This window comes from Populus nigra, chromosome 12 (assembly GCF_951802175.1).
Source record: "Populus nigra chromosome 12, ddPopNigr1.1, whole genome shotgun sequence".
NCBI lineage: Eukaryota > Viridiplantae > Streptophyta > Magnoliopsida > Malpighiales > Salicaceae > Populus > Populus nigra.
In genome coordinates, this window is record NC_084863.1 from 1,522,711 (window position 1) to 1,543,006 (window position 20,296).

Sequence of the window (20,296 nt, forward strand, 5' to 3'; positions counted from 1 at the left end):
AATTTTTTAAAATTAGATTTATCACTAATATATATGGTTTATATTCATGTTTTTTTTTTTCATGTTTATACTTTATAGGAATTTGAGCAAAACAAGAGATGCTTTAGATTCCATTAGCCACTTCATAACATTGACCTAACTTTATATTTAAATATTTTTGTTAAAATATTTTACTTTCATAATATTTTGATATTTTATTTAAGTTGAATTACTTTAAGTTAAATATCTATTTAATCTTGACTATTTAGAAATATTTTAAAATTTGAAATTATATTTGTTTGGCATTGTGTTTGTATTGCATAGTTTATAATTAATTTATCTTGAATTTAAATTATGTTTGTTGAATATATATATATATATATATATATATATATGAACAGTACAACCCTGAAACGACACACTGAAACACTCCAAAACTGAAACATTCCATTCCAATTAAAAAAATAAAACACCTATCAAAACAGAATTGATAACCTTGTTCTTGAGTGCTTGTCCCGATATCTCATGTTACCAACCACATGAATTAATTATGATGATAATAATATTTTTTTTACGTTATAATTAATTAACATATTTTACATGCATGGGCGGCGGCGGCGGCCTGCCCTACAGAAAAGAGAGAAAAATATCAAGCCGCCAGGGAGGAGGGAAAGATTAGTGGGAGAGCTGAGAGCTGTTACGGAGGAGATCAGCGTGGGACAAAAACGTATAAAAGAAACAAGACAAGAGATTGAAGAGATAAAACCCGAATGCCAGAAACTCAAAGAGGAGAATATGATCATATCCAAGCAGATTGATTGCAATCCAATCAAGGCGAACCTAATGCGTAGCATTTTGAAAGCTCGTGAAGATAAAAACTTTGCTCAAGCTGCTCAACTTACTCAGCTCCTCCGGTTTGTCGATTAAACCTCCCTTTATAGTAACGATGTTGTTTTTCTGTTTCCTGTGTTCCTGTTCGTGATCTATCGCCAGTGGAGAAATGGAGAGCAAGAACCCAAGCTTTGGCTGATTCGGGATGCAACCAGCCTGCGAGCAATGATGAAAAATAGGAATTAAATAGCATTCATGTCAAATAATCTCACAGTATCTGTTGTTTGATAGAAGCACAAATTAGCCTATGGCTATATGATAGTAGCCTACCTCAGCAAGATATTAAGCCATTTACTATCCTGTTTTTTAAAATATTTTTTATTTTAAAATATATTAAAATAATATTTTTTATCTTTTAAAAATTATTTTTAATATTAATACATTAAAATAATTTAAAAATATCAAAAATATATTAATTTAAAATAAAAAATTTTAAAAACACTTTCCAATCATAATGCCTAACACTACTGTTGGCGTCCAAAAAAGTATTTCCAAACTTGATTAATAATATAGTATTTAAGAATTTTCATGATATTAAAAATAAATTTTAATAAATAAATAAATTTTATTTTAATATATATCTAAGAATAAAATATTTTAAAAAATAATAATTATTACAATAACAAATAATAAAAGTGAATTAAAAGTGAATTTTAATTACCATTGAAATTTAATCTGATTTAAGATTATGGTTACAGTAATTTATTAAATTATTTTTTAAAAAAATAGTATCATTTTATTTTTTTTAATTCTTAGAATTAACATGATTGAATGTTACTTGAATTTAATAAATCAATTAGAATGCAAGTCAAGTCAACTCTCGTAAGGTTATTCAAATTAATCTAAATAGAATTGAAATAAAATCCAGCTTTCAAGTAATTTGTAAATTACCAAGGCAAACCATCAAACCAGATAAAGTTTAATTACTATGTTATTTACTATGATTATCCAAAAATAAAATTCCATTTTGGTAAAAAGCACAATTCCTTTGCTTTTGTTGCTATTAACCTAACTGATAAAGATTTATCGCTTGCTTTGCCTGTATATATATATATATATATATATATATATATATATATATATATATATATATATAAACATCAATAAAAAACAAAACAACGCGGGAGCATCAGAGACAGAGATCTGTTTGGTAACAGAGAAAGAGAAGAGAACAGAAGAGAAAACCGGAAGGAAGGAAAGATGATGTCAGGAGGAGTAGGAAAATACACACACATTGATAATCAAAAAGTCTCTGGATCTGTTCCTGTAAGTCTCTCTCTCTCTCTCTATACGTTTCTTCATACGTATATCTATGCGTGCTTTTCGTATTCAGATCTATTTCTCAGCTGTTAACCATTTGTTTCGATTCGATTTTCTAGTCTGTTCCAGATCCAGGCCACGTCACAGTTCAATTCACCGGTAACCACAAGTTTTTCTCTTTGATTTTCATTTCCTTTACTGTTTGCTAGCTGAGAAAATTCTGTAATCGAGAAGACAATTCTCAATTCTCATGTTATTGAGATTGCTGCAGCTGCTTATTTTTCTTTATGAGATTATCAGTTTGATTATTCTTTTAATTTTTTTAATTATTGTATCTGCGATATAAAAATATTGATTTTTAATGTATTATTTGTAGCAGATTCGAATCTGCAGACATTTCCTCCATCAGAATCGCAGGGGAAGATATCTGGTGGAACCCGTCCGCCTCGTGATGCTGATGGTATGCTATTATATTACTTAATTCTCCGCTATAATTAGCAAAATGAGCGTATATATTGAGTGGTTTAGGAAATGTGCTAGTTCAGTTAGGCTTGAAGTGTTCAATGGAGTCAATGCAATGCAATATCGTGTTGAACACCAAAAAATGGAGTCAGGCTTAGGCTATAAGTTGTCAAAGGTTTCCAGTTTATCAGCTGACAAGTTTTAACCAGGTTGTGTGCTTTGCGCATGTGTGTTGAAAGAAGGCATAGGTCTCGTTCTTAAGTTTGAGGATAAGATAGCATGAATGGTAGTTGAAGAAGCATGGTATGTGAAGTAAAGGATCAATAGTCTTAACGAAGCAAATTTTCTGTCAATTTGACTGACTGCAACTTGATTAAAGTTGTAGTTAGAAAAGGTTTCTTGGAAACGGCTTGGCAAACTGGATTTGCTACTGTGACCAATCCCTGAGGAACTAAGTGGTGGCCAGGGTTAATGGCGACTCATGTTAATTTTCATTTTTGTGGTATTTTTTTTCTGGTTTGGTCTGGTGAAATCTTGGAAATAGTGTTGTTACAAGTTGTTAAGACTGTTTAAAATGTCATATAATATTCACTGTTTTGAAGCAAGTTTTAATGGTGTAGCATTTGATATGTTAAATGGCTAAATTTCTCTTGGTTCAGATACATTTTCAAAACCTGTTTCTGGTTCTGAGGAATCCCAGCAAGGTGGTTGGTTTCGGACATTTACAGTTGCTGCATATAAGCCGTACTTTGATGTTGACACGACTGATGTTTTGGAAAGGATCAAATATTCACTTTTCCCATTTAGAGGAACTTTTACTGAAAAAACAGTCAGCAACCCAGATTTGTGAGTTGTCTTTGCCTAAATCGACACTTTTGATATATGGTCTGAATTGATTAAAATGTCAAATTGTTTCCCAACATTGAATTTGTGAGGAACTTTTTGTTGTAATTGTCTCAATTGTATGTTAATTAATACTTGACTAGGAAAGTGTAACTACGTAAAAAGAAAGAAAGCATGCAGATGCTATTACAAAGAAGGAAAATATTCTGATAACTGACATGATCGTCTTTTATATTCTTAGTTTAATAGTTGAACATGTGCTAAGAGGGTGAACCATCTGTAGTCTAATATATTCATGGGCAACACTTTGTATAATTTTTTATGGTTTTCTACACATGATGATAGCTAAAAGTTGATGCTGTAATGTTAACGTACTGTTAATGTTTATAAAGAAACACCTCTCCAAATGTTTCTAGGGAAATAAAATGTAGTTTTAAGCTTTTTGGCATTGTTTGGTGATGATAAGCTATAGAATCTAGTGATAATCTTGAATTTTTGCCGTCAAATTGTTATATTTGAGCTCTCCCCCATCGTAAGTCAGAAGTCCTTCAGATGACTTTTTTATTAAGGTTCCCAAGACCTGACCTGTCTTGTGGATTGTCTAGATGATGTTGTGAAATGTGACTATTATCATATCTAGCTGATTACCTATCCTGTAGATATAGATAGTTCAATCTCATATCCCTGGGATTGATTTAACTTTTGGGGATTTAACATTAAATTTCTTGCTTTTGCTTCTTAAATAACCAAAAGATGAAAAATTCAAGGAACTGCTCACGCTGACAAAAGACCAGAATTTTTCTGCTTTATCAGCCTTTTGCAGTCTGATCGCTTATTGGTTTCTGCAATAAGTCATCAGTTTTGCAAATCCCTTGTATTTGATGGACATACTAAACTCATTTGCCCTTCTTCCATCTTCTCCGCATGTTGGAAACGTTTGTCATTTTAAGCTAATATCTCTGTAGGTATGGACCATTTTGGATATGCACTACCCTGATCTTTGTAGCAGCCTCCATTGGCACTTTTGTGACATATATAGCACACAAGCTGCAGAAGAAAGAATGGAACTATGACATAAATCTGGTGACTTGGTCTGCTGGAGTGTTTTATGGCTATGTCCTTCTGGTTCCTCTTGTATTGTATGTAATCCTCAAGTACTTCTCAGCACCATCAGGCCTTGTCCAGCTATTCTGTCTTTATGGCTACTCCCTATTTGTCTTTATTCCTGCATTGGTAATGTCCCTTTCTTCCTTTTCACCATGACTTATTGTTATTCCTTCAGCTTATACATGTTTGGAAAAACCCTGATTTTAGAATGAAGCACAGATCTGATATCATCCTGTAACTTCGTGGTTAACAAGAGAAAATCTTAAGAATGCCAACTTAAATTCTTATGTTTCTGGTTGCAGTGCCTCTCAGTCATACCCGTGGAGATTTTCAGATGGGTGATTGCAGGTGTGGCAGGGTTCATGTCAGCAACCTTTGTGGCGCTTAATCTCCGAGCCCATATCATGTCTGCAGGTGAAAGGTGGTTTTTTATCGTAGCAGGCATCTTTCTATTGCAGTTGGCACTGTCCGTTGTATTGAAGCTTTATCTGTTCACTGTCACTGTATAATAAATAATATTGTTCCACAAAGAGAGGTATGGACAGGTTGTAGATCACAAAAAAAGAGTATTTTTGGTCATTTAATCATCCTATTCTTGCTACAATATTTTGCAGAAATGTTATTCAACCATTAGGACCCACTTGCATTCGTTCATTCGTGGCAATATAATCCAAATCATCAATGTGACATTGTGTCTTGTTTTTGCTTGCTACAGTTCTGTTCAAGGACATTGACAGTGGTTTAGACCTAGCCTTAGCCCCTGAATGAGAAATGCAATCCGTTAAATCCATAATCTTTATGTGTGCATGTATTTTCATACATGAATTAGTAATTGCATCTAAGTGAGAACTAATAAATCACTGGCACTAAAGGCTAGTCTACAAAAACGTGTTTTCATGATTAGCTTCTCCAATTTTGGCATGGATGATATGTGTTTTTGTTGGACCAAGGGAGTGGGGACTGAATTTAGTATCCATGTGTGAAAACTAGCTGGGATTGAACCTGGTTTAGGTGAGTGGAAACCGACTGGAAACTAGTGATCAGTGGAAAATGGCTGCAAATTTAGCTGTCGATTAGAAAGGAAGTATACTAATTGTGAATCATTTCAAGTCATGTTTTGCGTGGTGTCCCCAAGTCAAAACAATTGAGCTTGACATCTCCCCACGGGCCCCCAGGTTGGAGATGGTTGGAATTCTTATGTATTGGTCTCTACCCAATCAACATAATCATTCCATAATATCTGACTTGGTGGGAATGTTCCCCAGTTCTCACGACTATGTTCTTCTATACCATTATTAAACCCAGTTCCACGGTTAGATGACTCGTCAATATGGAGCCTGGTATGAGCTGTTTCTTTCTTCTTCTTCTTCTTCTTTTTTGAATTATGATGAATGTTTATCTTGTCAAACTCGAGGAACTTGATAGGTTAAACTCGTCAATATGGAGCTGCCGCTTCTTTTTTTTTTCCCTCTTATTGAATCAGGATGAAATTTTTTTTTTATGTGGTCAAACTCGAGTAATTGATGAGGTGATGCAGATCCAAGCCTGAAGTTTGTTGTTGGTCAATTAGCACAATCATTCCTTGCACCGACATGGCCATGCATTCTCCTAACATATTAGTAAATTAGGTTCAAATCCATTCCTGACTCGGTTCATAAGGTGATTAAACAAATTAGTTAATTACCACTAAAAAATTTAATTGGTATGCAATTAGTTAATTACCACTAATTAAAAATTAGATGTTAGTCAACTTCCATAAGAAGAATATGATTGATATCATTATGGGGCTGTGGATGTGCTTCGGTGACTTCCATTTTATTGGCTTCAACTTGTCCAATATATATATATATATATATATATATATATATATATATATATTAAGGCAGGTATAATCTTGTAATTTCTAATTTGATAATTCAATTCAAACAAAAATTTCCCAGTACTTGATGAACAATTATTAATTGTTTCTGCTTTGAAGCATCCTTATTCGTGTTTCTTTTCCCTTTCCAGTATGTTATGATCATTTCGAAAATTAAAAAAAAAAAAGCTAAATAGTAAATGGAGATTAATTAAGTTATTTGATCTTTGAAATTTCTATTTAATTAATTTCCCCTAATTTTTCCAATTTTTTATAGTCCTATTGTATGAATGAATGAATGTGACTTGAGAAGGGATTTTTGAAGTGGAATCTAAAATCCTGTAATTAGCTACATTTGAAAACAAAGTATTTATCGTAAACTATGTCGTTTTAGTTTTAGAAATTAATAAGTTAGTCCACCTAGTTAAAAAAAAAAAAAATCCCCTTTTTAATCCTTGTATATATATTTTCATATCCGCAAAAGTTTTTTTCAATTAAAAAGAGAACTCAAATTCAAGAACACTCAATGGAAAATACAGATAAATATCTATAAATTAATACCCATAAATTTAATAATTAATCGATATATACTTGTATGCAGTCATGAATTGAAACATTTAGTCACAAGGGCTTGCATTCACAACCAACAAGAGATGATACACATTAAGAGCTTCCATAACCTAGTCCCGAAGAAGAAACAAGACACTGTGATTGAATATAAATCAAATAAATCTTTACCTAAACCCAATTAAACATATAAGCTGATTAAATATACTCTTTTAGTACCAACAAAAAACAACTGAATTGTTTTTTCAAAAGGCAAAGATGGCAACGACAACCCTAGATTTTGAAACCCAAAATTAACTTTGCCAACAAATCATTCACTGTAATAAAAAAGAAAAGAAACAGTATAGTTGGTGCCCTAGGATATTACTATATTGAGATATTGGACAGTAGCATTTATAGGCCTTGGAAAGGGAGCAAAAACAACAACCAAAGTCAGAGTCAAAGCCGAGATCCTGAAATTGAGGTCCTTGTGAAGACAATATTTGAGACCAGAGTTGTGTGTTAGGTATAGAAAATAATTTAAATTATTGGATTTTAATATTATTTGCTAAATTAGTCTTGGACTACAGATGGATGGTCGGTGGAGATCGATCATGGCTACTGCTCTACATTTCATCATCATTGATTATCTTGAAGTCCTTACATGCCCTTGTAAGCATTTCTTTGCCCTAGCTGTCGCCATGCAAGTGCTGCAACTTCGTATGAAACCATGGAAATTGACAATTTGGTGACGGAGTGGGACACAGCTACCTCAACATTGACAACACTCCATAGCCATTTCATGTGCTCTCGTTATTTCTCCGTCTTTATATGCTAGAGAGTTTGACTAAAGTGTTTTTTTCTCACAAAAAATCATTTTAATAATAATAAATGGATTAATTATACATAAAAATACAGCCTTTTTCACATCCATTCACGCATATATGAAAGGACCTGCTACTTCAAAGTTCTTCACCTTTACAGACAAATCCTCCATTTGACTATTCCTCAACCTTTCCCTTTTAAATTCCACCTACTAACTACACCACAAGTCCCGCCCCTCTCTCTCCCCCTCTATCTCACTCAAGATCCTTGTAGTAGTTTCCATCTTGAAAGAGAAGTAAAGCCTGTAGTAATTTAGAGAGAAGTGATCATGTTTATGTCAAGGAGTCAGGTGGGGTGTCTCTTGTTGGTATTGCTGAGTATTTCAGCTTTTCACCATGGAGTTGTAGGAGCAAGAAACCTGAAAGAGAACGTGGAAGCTAAGGAGAAAACCCAAAATGAGAAAGAAGGTGCTGATTCTGAAGATAGTAATGGCTATGTTGCAAATGTCAATAGAGTGGTACCCTCATGTCCTGACCCCATACACAACAGGTAATCTGCAAATCAGCCAACACATTCAAATCTTTTCAGGAAATGTATATATATATATATAAACTGTAGCGCTGCTAGCTCATGCCATAATTGCAGTAGCTTCTACGATATATATATATTAATGAGCTCAAATACATATTTTGTGCTCTTATATCTTCATAGTGAGTATTGTTCAAACATGTATTAGATTTAAAGCAAAGATGTGAAAGTCATGCTGCTTTTGCAGCAGCTCATATATATATATATGAGAGAGAGAGAGAGAGAGAGAGAGGGAGGGAGGGAGAGCTTAATTTGTTTACTATACATGTTCTTGTTGTTCATACATATATATATCCCACAGTTCGGCAGTTCCTCTCCCTCTCTCTTTGTACATGTGTGTGTGTGTGTCTAGTGAATCAAATGGAGCTCTACACGATTACTGCCTGTACAAAACCATGGTAAAAAGTGCAACTTCGCAAATGAAGGAAAAAAGTTAAAGATGATAATGATGTTGGCTACATATGATCCATAATAAGGTGGTGGTTTCCTTCTCATGAAACTCAATCATGAGTTGTAGCTTTGTGGTTAAGAGGCAGCTGCTTCTGGGGTGCAGCAAAGAATTAATGTCAAGTAGCATCATCATACTGCATGTTTCTCTGAATCAATGAAAACTCGTTGAAATTAAATTGACAACACAGATGCCAGTTTTCCTCCCAGCAATGTCCTCATATAGTAGTAAATAAACACCTTCTGGTCTTGGTTAGATATTGGGCTGCAAGTTTACCACCTTTCTCCCAGATCCTTCAAAAGTATATCATACGTACACTACACACACATATTTTCTACCCTATATATATACTGATAAATCGAGGCTACATGCTCAAGTGTATAGAGACAGAAAAGAGATGAATGTTGCCTGAAGTAATATACGGCTTCACAGCTAGCATATGCTTTTGTTTCCTGCATGTTGATTTAATTTCTTAAAGGTTTTTTGTCTACATGTGGAGTCCTGATTGATCTCTTGCATCTCCAGCAGTAACCATAAAATATTTACCCACCTGCATGACATGTTAGTCTCTTACCTTGTTGAGCCAAAAAAGTGCGTACGTACGTGGTGACAAAAATAATCTACAGAAACATTAGAAAAATAAAAACAAATGTTTGAAAAGGAATATCTTTATACCGTTTCTATAATAAAAAGTAAGTTTATGACTCTAATTATAAATATATAAAAATTAATTTTAATATTCCATGTTTATATATAAAAGAAAAAATATTGTATTAATATCCATGTAGAATAAATCAAGAAATATTGCATTTGAATACAGGATGCTCTTGTTCTTCTTTTTCTAACTTTAATTATTTTAAAAAAAATTAAAATATTACTCTGATTTTAAATAACTTCGAGTGCAAGCCACTCTAATATGTAAAAATATCCCATTTTTATTTAAATGGCCAACTATTTGATGATCAATTCAAGCCTTTAAGGGTCGATATTGAACGAATAATTAGTTCTTGATTCTATTTAAAATTTCGCATTTGGTAGACAATATTATGAATTTAAAAGCAAACTGAAAAATATTTCATAGAATAAAAAAAGAAGAAAAGAAAAGGGGGAGGAACTCCTTCAATGCAACAACTCCAATGCCGACCTTTGCCATTTTAAACCTGATCTTCATGTCAGTTTTTCTTTGACAGTAACTACGATACTTCAGAGCAGGAGATATGAATGGCTTCAAGTCGCTTGCCATTGACAATGCCCTGTTGCATTCCTTACTTGACATGCCAACCATCTTCTCTTACAGTTAGAAGCATCCTAGAAGGAGCCGACAACACTCTTTTTCTGTCTTTAAATTCTTCAACAGTGGACAAGCCAATCGTGTTCTTTCGCACTAATTTCTGAATGCCGACACGCTATACATGACCTAGCTTCGAGACGAGGACACGCCAAGTATAGTCACATCTAGTGTGGCTTCTCATGCCGGCAACCTAGTTAGTAAACCCGGTATTACTTGATGGATTAGCATGAAAAACCTAGAATTCAGAGCTCGAATGAAACAAAGATATGAACTCCATAAAACCTAGTTAATGTGACTAAGCATGATTTAAATCCATAGTAATCCGATGATTCATGAGAGTTGATTCTATAATCTAGCAACTCATATCTTAAGTCAGGTGGAATTTGACAATCATGTTGAGGACCACTAGTGTATGGCGATGGCGATGGCGCTAGTGGATTCCACCGTATGGATGGAGACCCATGACTCTGATTTGAAAAGCTGACATTTCTCTAAAAGGGAGAGGAGGAGAGTATGATCCATTTAGGCACAAAACAAAATATGAAAATGCAAAAGCATAGATACAAATTGAAACACAGTCATGTCTGCAAGTATATGTGAAAACATCACTTGCATGAGCCCTATCAACGTGATTGTGGACCCTTGGATTACGCTTGATTGAGGGGAAGCAAGGATTTTTAATTATTAGTAAAACAAGCACTATGCTACACACGTAGTCAAATGTACTTATCTCCCATCCTTGACTCCTAAAACACAATAATAATGCAGGAGACTACTTACCAACTAATAATTAAAATCTTGATGGCGAAATAAATCTACTCGTCGCGGACCATTACCTTTTGACGTTACATCTAAACAGCCCCTCTAGGTTGAATTTAATCAATCTATAACATAGATCCCTAGGTGCTCATTTTCTATGCATGGAAACTTGCCGACCAAGATTTTCAACGTGCTTGTAGCCACAAGAAGGTGAAGTTCTCTTGAATGCACCAGTTTGGATGTAGAGAGCCGACCTCAGATTCAAACCAAGAGCGAAGAAGTTGATAGGCGCTTATGGTACTCAATCCTAGGTTTAACACTATGCTCCTGCCAAAAATGAAAAAGCATATACCTATTTCCAAATTATGCTAAAAATTGTAAAGATAATGGAGGCTAGTTGACTTCCAAGTCGTCCTACCCTCTTTTATGAGGAGGAGGTCCTCCGCCGGCAAAATATGCATGCCTTCTTTATATAAATAAGTTGAAAGTCCTAGATAATATTGCATCAGCAAATAACTAGTAGAATAGCCAGAGCAATAGTAATTCTTTATCAGAGTGGTTAAGTTCATATTTCTAATCTTCATTCTAGCATGGTGAAAAGGTCCTGTATGCAGGCACCTTCTGGAAAATGTCACAAACATGTTCGAGCAAGAAAATCTGTTTTTTTTTATACAATAAAATTGATGCACTTTATTAATTGACTAAAAAATTGTCTCTGGTCACTTGAAAGAATGTAGCGCTCAACAACAAGCACTATGACTGAACCCGTAATACAACATGAAAAAGGTAGAATGGGAGGTGGATCTAGAGAAACAAATTATTATATACGTATACATGCCAAAATCCTATTTCTAGGTATATGGGTGTTGTATGATCCACCCATTTCACAACTAAATAACACACCAAAACAACTATTGCTTAGCTAGAGCCTTGATGTAAAGAATGGCAACCAATAAAGATGTTGGCTTGGTACCTGAATATCAGATCGAGTTTCAAGGAGGCACCGTTTGGATCTTTTCTTCCCCGAGTGGTGTCCTTGTGACAGTGCAACTGTGGCTTATGCCCTAGAAGCCTCATCATGAACAAAACACTTGGACTCAATTAGACAACTACATTCCCGGCCAAAAAGCTGGTAGTGAACATTTTCAACTCATCCTTCCAACCTCATCATCCAACATGTATCTGTGGCAAATTTGGAGGGTTGCAGCTTACTAAGTTTGCCCACAAATTAGCAAGCGTGAGAAAGTAGTGCTCCCCATTCCACACCACTGTTTTCATCCCTGTTCAAGGAAGTCAAGATGATTAAAATATTAATTTGTTCAACCTAGTTTATAAGCTCTATGAATGCATTTCAGCATCATCTTATAGTGCCATGCCAAAAAGGTCTCCAACAGAGGCCAAGAAAAAAATAAAAAAGCTAGCAAACTACTACTCTCTCGGTTCCAAAATAAGTGGCTACTACAAAAATTGATAAAAATTATAATTTATTTTTTAAATAATAAAAAATTAAAATTTCCGTTCCACTCACAAAATCAGAAAATCTATGATTTGTAATGAAAAAAATAAATATTTTTGGTTTAAAAAATAAATTACAACTTTTATTATTTCCACAATGGTCACTTATGTTGGACTGAGAATGTGTTTTGCAAATTAGCACACTTCAATTTTCTCAATTTATAGAGATAGTGAAAGGCGACAATTTCTAAGAACTCAAAATTACAGTCTGTTGATATGAGTTTATGGACACTCAAAAAATGCAAACTAGTATCTTTGCCACTTCACATGTCATGATTGATATGAGGAAACTGATTATTTAAGTGGCCTAGCCTCATCCAAAAACTATATAAAATCAATATTCTGCATACCTGGCACTATTCCTGCAGTTAAAACTGACAGTTGACAGATAGGACCTTGTCCACAGAAAACATGGTTATATAGCGTACGAGTATCAAGATCGTGAATATACTTAATCGATTCAAGTAGTGTAGTGAGACCTCCATTATAATAAAGACCAGCTGGATCAGAAATGCTTTGCAGAGCTTCTTCAAGTCCAGAACTTGACCATATGGTGAAACACTCACTTAGAAGAGTGAGCAAGACCATGGGATTTGTAGAGCTCACTAATAACCATGGCTTATAAAGTCTGGCCGAGGACCCAATAACTTCAACAACTCTATATATTTCTCCAAGGGCAACAATATAGTTCTTGCCTGCAACACCTCAAACAATGTCACATTAAAATATCAAACACATATACAAGGCATCCGTGACCATTACCAGATCTCCTGTTACACATCAATGATAATGGGGTACCTTGAGGTTTAGATAATATTTGATCATGGACATCTTTTTGTAATGACTGCGTCCAAATTAAGGCACCATGTTTCAGCTCTCGAGCACAAACAAACAGGATTTCAGACCAAGTGGAAACATAACTAGATTGTTCCTTCCTTGATACCAACGTCAAAATCTTTATTGTTGATGTCACATGTTTGAGGAGTTCCATGGTCAATCCCATATCATTCTCAACCTGTCAACATATGATATAAAATATCATTAGCATGAAACCAGAACCAGTATAAAAAAAATCCAGCATTAAAGAGATCAAAACGAAAATACCATTCCCAAAATGTTCTGCTGAGTTTTAAATATACACAACTTTGCATAGATGAAGCATTAGCCAACTTATAGTGTAGATGCCACAAGAGAGAGATGCCAGATTCTCCAGTCCAATGGTTCTTTAATAATAAATTAAGGCAAAAAAGACTTACTAATGACAATTTACTTGTCAACTGATATTCTGATTCAAACACTTGGAACTTTGGTTCTTGCAAAACCTCAACAAATGCATTGAGGCACAATTTTCTTGGGGAGTGATTCCCTGTGTCAACTTCACCAGAAAACAAACCATCTTGCTGCAGTTCATCATGAAGATTCTAGAAGAGCAGATAACAAAGCCATATTATGAAATTGTAAGCCCAAATATATTTCTTGTACTATATGCATAAATCATTACATATCCAGAAAAAAAAACTGAAATCTGAAAGAAAGGGGAAACAAAATTAATGCTTAATTTCCATAGTTAAATTCATACTGAGGCAGCACAGAAAGAAACATAATTGTAACAGATGCGAGTTAGAGATAGAATGAATACCGGAAAAAAAAAACCAGCAAAGAAAGTAAGCAAAAGACAAAAAACTTATGCAAGTATCTCCAGAAACTTCCCAGATACAGATTTATCACCACTTCTGAGAGTAAATGAAAATATCTTCTAAGAAATAAGAGACAAACAAGCAATCAGATTATAATGCTTTTTGAATTAGTTCATTGATCTTTTCAGTACAATGTCTTTGAAACAGGAAACAAACCAGAGAAGAGATTGTGCAAGAACAACGAGGATACAAGTGACCAAACAGAGCTACCAACCTGTATTTCCTTTACAAGGGCTTTCACTTCAGCATCTTCACTAGCAGCACTTTGAGCTTTCTAACAAAAAGCATATTTCAAAATTCAATGCCATTAACAACTTCACCTTTGAGAGAAGGGAGGTGAGTAACTTAACAAGGCTACTACTAACCTTTAGATTATCAAGATGACACAGGGCAAGAAAGTGTAATTCTTCCTTCAATTTGCAAAAAAAATCAACATAATCATTTAGCTCTATTTTGGTGGAATATTTTGTATTAGGCTCTCCAAGACCACTAAAAGAGGCCTGATCTTCAGCTCTGATCCCTGAAGAGGCATCTTTAAATTCCCAGGAATCGTCATCAAAATCATCGCTATCGCCTGCTAGATTAGACTCTATTACAACATTGGCAGGGCTCAATCCACTTCCACTGGGATTTTGACCATGATTAACAGCAGTATCATGCTCAGCTTGACTGTATAAACTTGATATAAGATCGTTGATAGAAATGTTTAAATGAGGACTCTTAACGCCATCTATTGGCTTCAAATTGGACAGCTGAGGTGAAATGTCTTGATAACTCACAGGATCATTGGAATCCTGTTCTTCATCACCAAAAATGGACAAGGGCAGGGCTCCTTTATGACTGATTGACCTGGTCATGTTTCCCTGATCAAGAAGAAGGAAAGATCATTATATAACAGAACAATATTTGTTCAGAATGCATACACTATTAGCAAACTTCACTCTGTCAAAGTTTCAAACATAAATCAAACTTAATCAATTTAGAAAAGATGGCAAATAAGAAGGGCTATAAATCTCCGCAAAGGCATCTTATATCTACTAAAAACAAAAAACAAAAAACAAAAATAGATGTCCTGGGATGCACTAGTTATATTTTTTTATGCTATATGTTTAGACGCAAACCACCATTAAGATAATTAACTGCATACAGTTTTATTAAAACATGAAGCATTTGAAGTGAGGAAGCACCTTAATTTCACCATCAAATGGAAATGCTTCCACAACAGCAGAAACTTCAACAACCTTTGGCTCTTCCTATAGCCAAAAAGGAAAAACAAGGTTTCATTAATTCATGTTATTCAAGAAATTTAAATACAGTTGAATCACAAAAATAAAATAAAATAAATAAAACTATCACCTTTTCCTTTGATCTAGTTTCCGAAAATGCATCTTTAAATTCCCAAGACTCCTCATCAGAATCAACACCATCATCTGGGGAGGAATGCGAGACTTTTTTGGTATCGTTCTGCTCATTTTTAGTGTGTGTATGGAACATTTTAGTGTCTTGAGCCAAAGAGGTGCTGAAATCAAACCCAAAGTCCCGTCCAGTAGATTTTTTGGAGGTCTGTTGTGATGCACCAAATAAATAACCAGTACCAATCACTCCACTGCCAAACCCAAGTGCATGTGTGGTTCCCTCAGGATTTTCCACCTTTCTCTCATCACCCTTCACACTAAAAAAAGTCAGACTTGATGAATAAAATGAAATCACTGAAGAAATGCACAAATCCTTGTTTAATGGCCATTGTCAGAATTTTAGCCAATGGCATTAGGTGTACAAAAGTTTAGCCATCTCAAGGGCACATAATAAATGCAAAATTAAGCAGCACTTATGCAAGAATGACCAAAAAGAAAAGAAAGGAAGAAACTATAACCAAAATTAAATAAAGATTTTCATGATGCAACCACAATTTTGTGTTTCTGTGTGTTCTCATGAATCAAGTATCTACCAGCATGTCCTGATTTGTTAATGATTTTCAATCTTATTAACCCAGAGGACCCTAATCCCTACCATGATTTGCAAAACAATAAAAGCACTATTTGTTCATGTTATTTTTAGACCCTGTTTGATATTGTGGTAATGGTTGTTTTCAAAGTGTTTTTTGCTTGAAAATGCATCGAAATAATATTTTTTTATTTTTTAAAATTAATTTTTGATACCAACACATCAATACAACCTGAAAACACTAAAAAAAAAAAATTATTTAAAGCAAAGAAAAAAATAAAAATAAAATTCAATTTTTTTCAAAGCAAACTAAAAAATAAACAGGCTCTAAGCTGAGAAGAGAAACGTCAATCACAGATGCTTCATTGTTATTTAGGACTGACAGAACCAAACAAGACAGTTTAAATTTTAATTTTATTAAACCGAATGGAAAGCGGACTAAAATTAAAATATATCTAGTAAACCATGAGACTTGTGCTACCTTAGTATTCTTGTCACCAGTCCCAGATTCTGATTCTGCTGCCTTGAATTCCCACTCATCATTGCCATCAAAATCCTCATTTTCATCAGATGAATTCAGATTCATCTGTTTTCTACATGAATTCACTTCATTTAAGTTTGAATTCTTGAGTCCATCCAAACTCAATGAATTCCAGGTTGAATTGGATCCATCAAAACTCAAAGAATTCCAGGTTGAATTGGATCCATCAAAACTCAATATTGGCTGGATTTCAGCTTTCATCTGCTCACCCTGAACATATTGCAAATGATATTGTTAAACCACATGCAGAATAGAAAACAATAACTTCCCAACAGCTCAGTCGCCAACAGCCGTTATATCAATCTATGCCAACATAGTAAACAAATATACATACTCAATTGCCAAACAATCAAGTAAATATCAGAAGGCTGATGTTCGTCTATTTCCTCAGTTTTCTCAGCATGCAATGTAAATGGACACACAAGAAACCTCAAAAGGTCAATGAAATCTTGAGAACCACAGATTTACCTCAGAAGTACCATCTCAAAATGCAATTCTGATTCTACACCACAATCGAGCCTCCATCCACAAACATCACTAGACTCCACAGTTTCATTGACTGTGTATTAAATTGTTCCCTGTCTGAATTAACTCCACTTAAATTTGAACTCAACTTGTCCGGGATCAACACACTGAAACTAGGTGGCACATATTCCAACTCAAACCAGACGTGATAAAATTCCATTATAACACATTTTTAATCTTAATCTAGACAACTATCATTGTTCTCATCAAATCAACAGCAAGATTCCAAAACATCATCTAAATTCTCACTTTCAATTTCATTGAGGAATTTAAATGGCATTGAAGGTGGAAAAAGTTGACCATCACCTTTCATTTTTGACTAAATTTGCCTGACACGAACACTTATCTTAGATGAGGAGATAACCTAATTGTTTGGAGACAATCTACATCTAAAATTCTATTTCTTGTCAGAGAATATCTTATTGGTGCACATGTCTTCATTGTTCCTTAAAACAAAATTCACTCTTTTTTTTTTGGAAACATGAGAGCAAAGTAGATATTGAAAAGAGGCAAATATCGTGTCCTCAAAAGAGAGGAAGCTATTACAGTCTACGATCAATAGTAAAAGTTAACATTACCTTCTCTTTCTCATCTTCAGCCTGCATTCTGGAACCTGTTTCTTTGAACTCCCAGCCATCACTGTTACCAGGTGCTGTATTTCCATCAACCGTACCCGTATTCAACCAATCCCAACTTGAGTCATCTCTATTGACATGCGAGGTCCATCCATTCAAATCCAAGCTTAAAGGATTCCATCTTGAATTTAATCCATTAACATTAGACACCAACCCATTCTCAGCCTTCATTTCGCTAGCCTGATTCAATAAATCTTCATTAAAAAACATCACTAAAACAAATCCCAGATTCAAATCCTCATATAACAAACAATAAACAAATACACTTTCCAAATCTAAAATGTATTACAAATAAGTAGATGAAGCATACAACTTAACTGCCTAACTCAGTGAAAACAAACAGATAAAAAATCGAAACTTTACCTTAGAAATATCAACCTCCGCATCAGTTGTAGTGTCTGCACCTTTAAATTCCCAACCATCATCATCATCATCATCACCACCACCGCCACCGCCACCGCCACCATTAACATCGAATGGCTCATTACCATTAACCAATCCCAAATCCACTCCATTTCCACTGAAATTCTTATCTTTTTTAACCAAATTCGACTCGGTTTTATTTGAATTCAACCCATTTTCCTTCAAATCCAAATCCAACCCCTTGGAATTCATTTCATCCTTATTTACACCATTGACATTCAATCCATCACCATTCAAATTTTCCCAATTCATATCCGAGCCATTAAAGCCGGATCTGAACCCATTATTCCTCTCCTTCTCTTTATACAAATTAGCTATCAAATCAATCACATTAACACCTCCTGACCCCTCTTTATTTTTCGAAAAATGAACACTTCCATTTTTTGGAGGCTCGCCCGCACCTGATCCTTCCTCCTCCTCCTCCTCTTCAATTTCTCCAAACAACGAAAGAGGCAAAGCTCCATTTGGCTTCTTCCACTGAGCCGAATTATTAACTCGAATCGGTGCCGATCCAGGCTGAGTCAGTGACTCGGCCGAATTTTGATTTTTGGTAGAGAATTCAAAATGGGTAGTTGAGATTTTGGGCAGTGATAAGGTGTGGCTGAATCCACTGGAATTGCTGCTGACAAAATTGAAATCTCCCCAATCATCATCAGCATCATTGGTATTCGTGAAATCTGAGCCTTTGATCATGGTGGAATTGGAATTAACAGCGTGATTTGACGGAGCGAAATTGAAGTCGCTAAAGATTTCTTCTTTCTTCTCCATCGTCATTGTTCACTGCCATTGCTGTCCCTTCGAGAGCTTCCTCGTATTTTTCTGAGGGCATTTAATTTGTTCAGTGCGCAGGTTAAGGGTGTGTGCACATGCGGTTTATTTTAGATTTTTATAGAGAGAGTATAAATAGGGATCTGAACCTGCTGATTGGACCCAACTAGCGGGGGCTTAAAGGGGTTGTGCTATGATTTTCTCTCTCTCCTGATTTTAACAATTAGGATTGCCTATATCATTTACCGTGCGGTACGGTGGATTTGAATTTTTTCTTTTTTTTTTATGAAAAAAATTAAGTATTGTTAATATTTTTTTTAATTATACGAGAGTTAATATCTTAATTAGTTTAAAGATATACTATTAAAAATATAATTTGATAAAAAAAATTTAAGATATTTTTTTAAAATTATTGAAATAAAAATATATTTAATCGAGTCAACCTGAATTAATATACTCAATCTGTGATTTGGATCTCAAAATTATGATAATTTAATAAAAAAATAAATTAAAATAAATTATAAAATTTAATTCTCAATCAATATGTGATTCTAATTATGAGATCAAGATAAAAAAAATTTAATATTAAAAGATGAAATTGATGTTTTACTAGGGGAGGAACAATAAATTTTCCTTCTTATTTAGTTTTTTTTAATTGAATAATACTTTATAAAGAAAAGAAAGTAAATTCCCCTTAATTTTTTTTTAATTTAACCTAAATCCTTATACAAATGAAAAAATATATATGAATGCATATTGAAAACTAAATCCTATTTATTTCACCTAGTTTTAGTCTAATTCTTATTTTTAATGTTAGATTTTGCATTGCATTCCATATTTATAAAGCAAAATAAGCTTTTTTTTTCTGTTCTTTCTAATAGTAGTGTTTGATTATAATTTCAAATTTCAAATATAAATATTAGATATGGAGAGGACATGTTACATGTTTTTTATATTTTTAAAATACATAAATTTATTTTAAAAAATATTAAATATATAAATTTATTTTATATTTCTATCTCTGTTCTTTTAACTAAATATTTTTTTTTATCCCCTATATATTTTTCTATTCTATCCCTGAACATTATCCAAACAAAATATATTGTGAAGGGAAGCAATTAATGCCCCCACGAGCACTCATGTCATGTCATGTCATGTCTTCGAGATACCATCTCATCTGGGATCAAGTTCTTCACCATTAACCTATAGCTCATGGACTTCATGGATCTGCCTCTCGTTCATCACTCATTAATAATCGAAGGCAACAGCATTTGATTGTACAAAATCATGAAGAAAACTAGTTTTTTTATTTAAATTCAGTATTTGAAGTACGTAGTTTTTAGCTTTTCAAATTTATAATTTATAATGAGTTCAGAAAATTATTTTAGAGG

At 34.0% G+C, this 20,296-nt stretch overlaps 2 protein-coding genes across 4 annotated transcripts; one reads left to right on the forward strand and one right to left on the reverse strand.

Moving 5' to 3' along the window:
• The first annotated feature begins 1,954 nt into the window (after nt 1–1,954).
• On the forward strand, nt 1,955–5,182 carry LOC133669124 (uncharacterized). Of its 2 annotated transcripts, none has more exons than XM_062089149.1 (6): nt 1,955–2,136; nt 2,250–2,289; nt 2,507–2,590; nt 3,252–3,438; nt 4,401–4,668; nt 4,845–5,182. In XM_062089149.1, exons 1-6 carry the CDS (start codon nt 2,071–2,073, stop codon nt 5,049–5,051), a joined length of 852 nt encoding a protein of 283 aa, XP_061945133.1. In that variant the 5' UTR covers nt 1,955–2,070; the 3' UTR covers nt 5,052–5,182. The 2 variants fall into 2 exon arrangements, with proteins under 2 accessions (XP_061945133.1, XP_061945134.1); XM_062089150.1 differs by having other exon boundaries at nt 1,956–2,136; nt 2,510–2,590.
• Nucleotides 5,183–11,517: 6,335 nt separating this feature from the next.
• LOC133669653 (uncharacterized) lies at nt 11,518–19,016 on the reverse strand. 2 transcript variants are annotated; one of them, XM_062089875.1, is made up of 12 exons: nt 18,078–19,016; nt 17,658–17,894; nt 16,706–16,764; nt 16,495–16,669; nt 15,426–15,734; nt 15,257–15,322; nt 14,435–14,932; nt 14,284–14,343; nt 13,629–13,793; nt 13,171–13,387; nt 12,723–13,067; nt 11,518–12,137 (listed from the first exon to the last, which is right to left on the reverse strand). In XM_062089875.1, exons 1-12 carry the CDS (start codon nt 18,909–18,911, stop codon nt 12,025–12,027), a joined length of 3,078 nt encoding a protein of 1,025 aa, XP_061945859.1. In that variant the 5' UTR covers nt 18,912–19,016; the 3' UTR covers nt 11,518–12,024. The 2 variants fall into 2 exon arrangements, with proteins under 2 accessions (XP_061945859.1, XP_061945858.1); XM_062089874.1 differs by having other exon boundaries at nt 16,495–16,764; nt 18,078–19,015.
• Nucleotides 19,017–20,296: the final 1,280 nt, after the last annotated feature.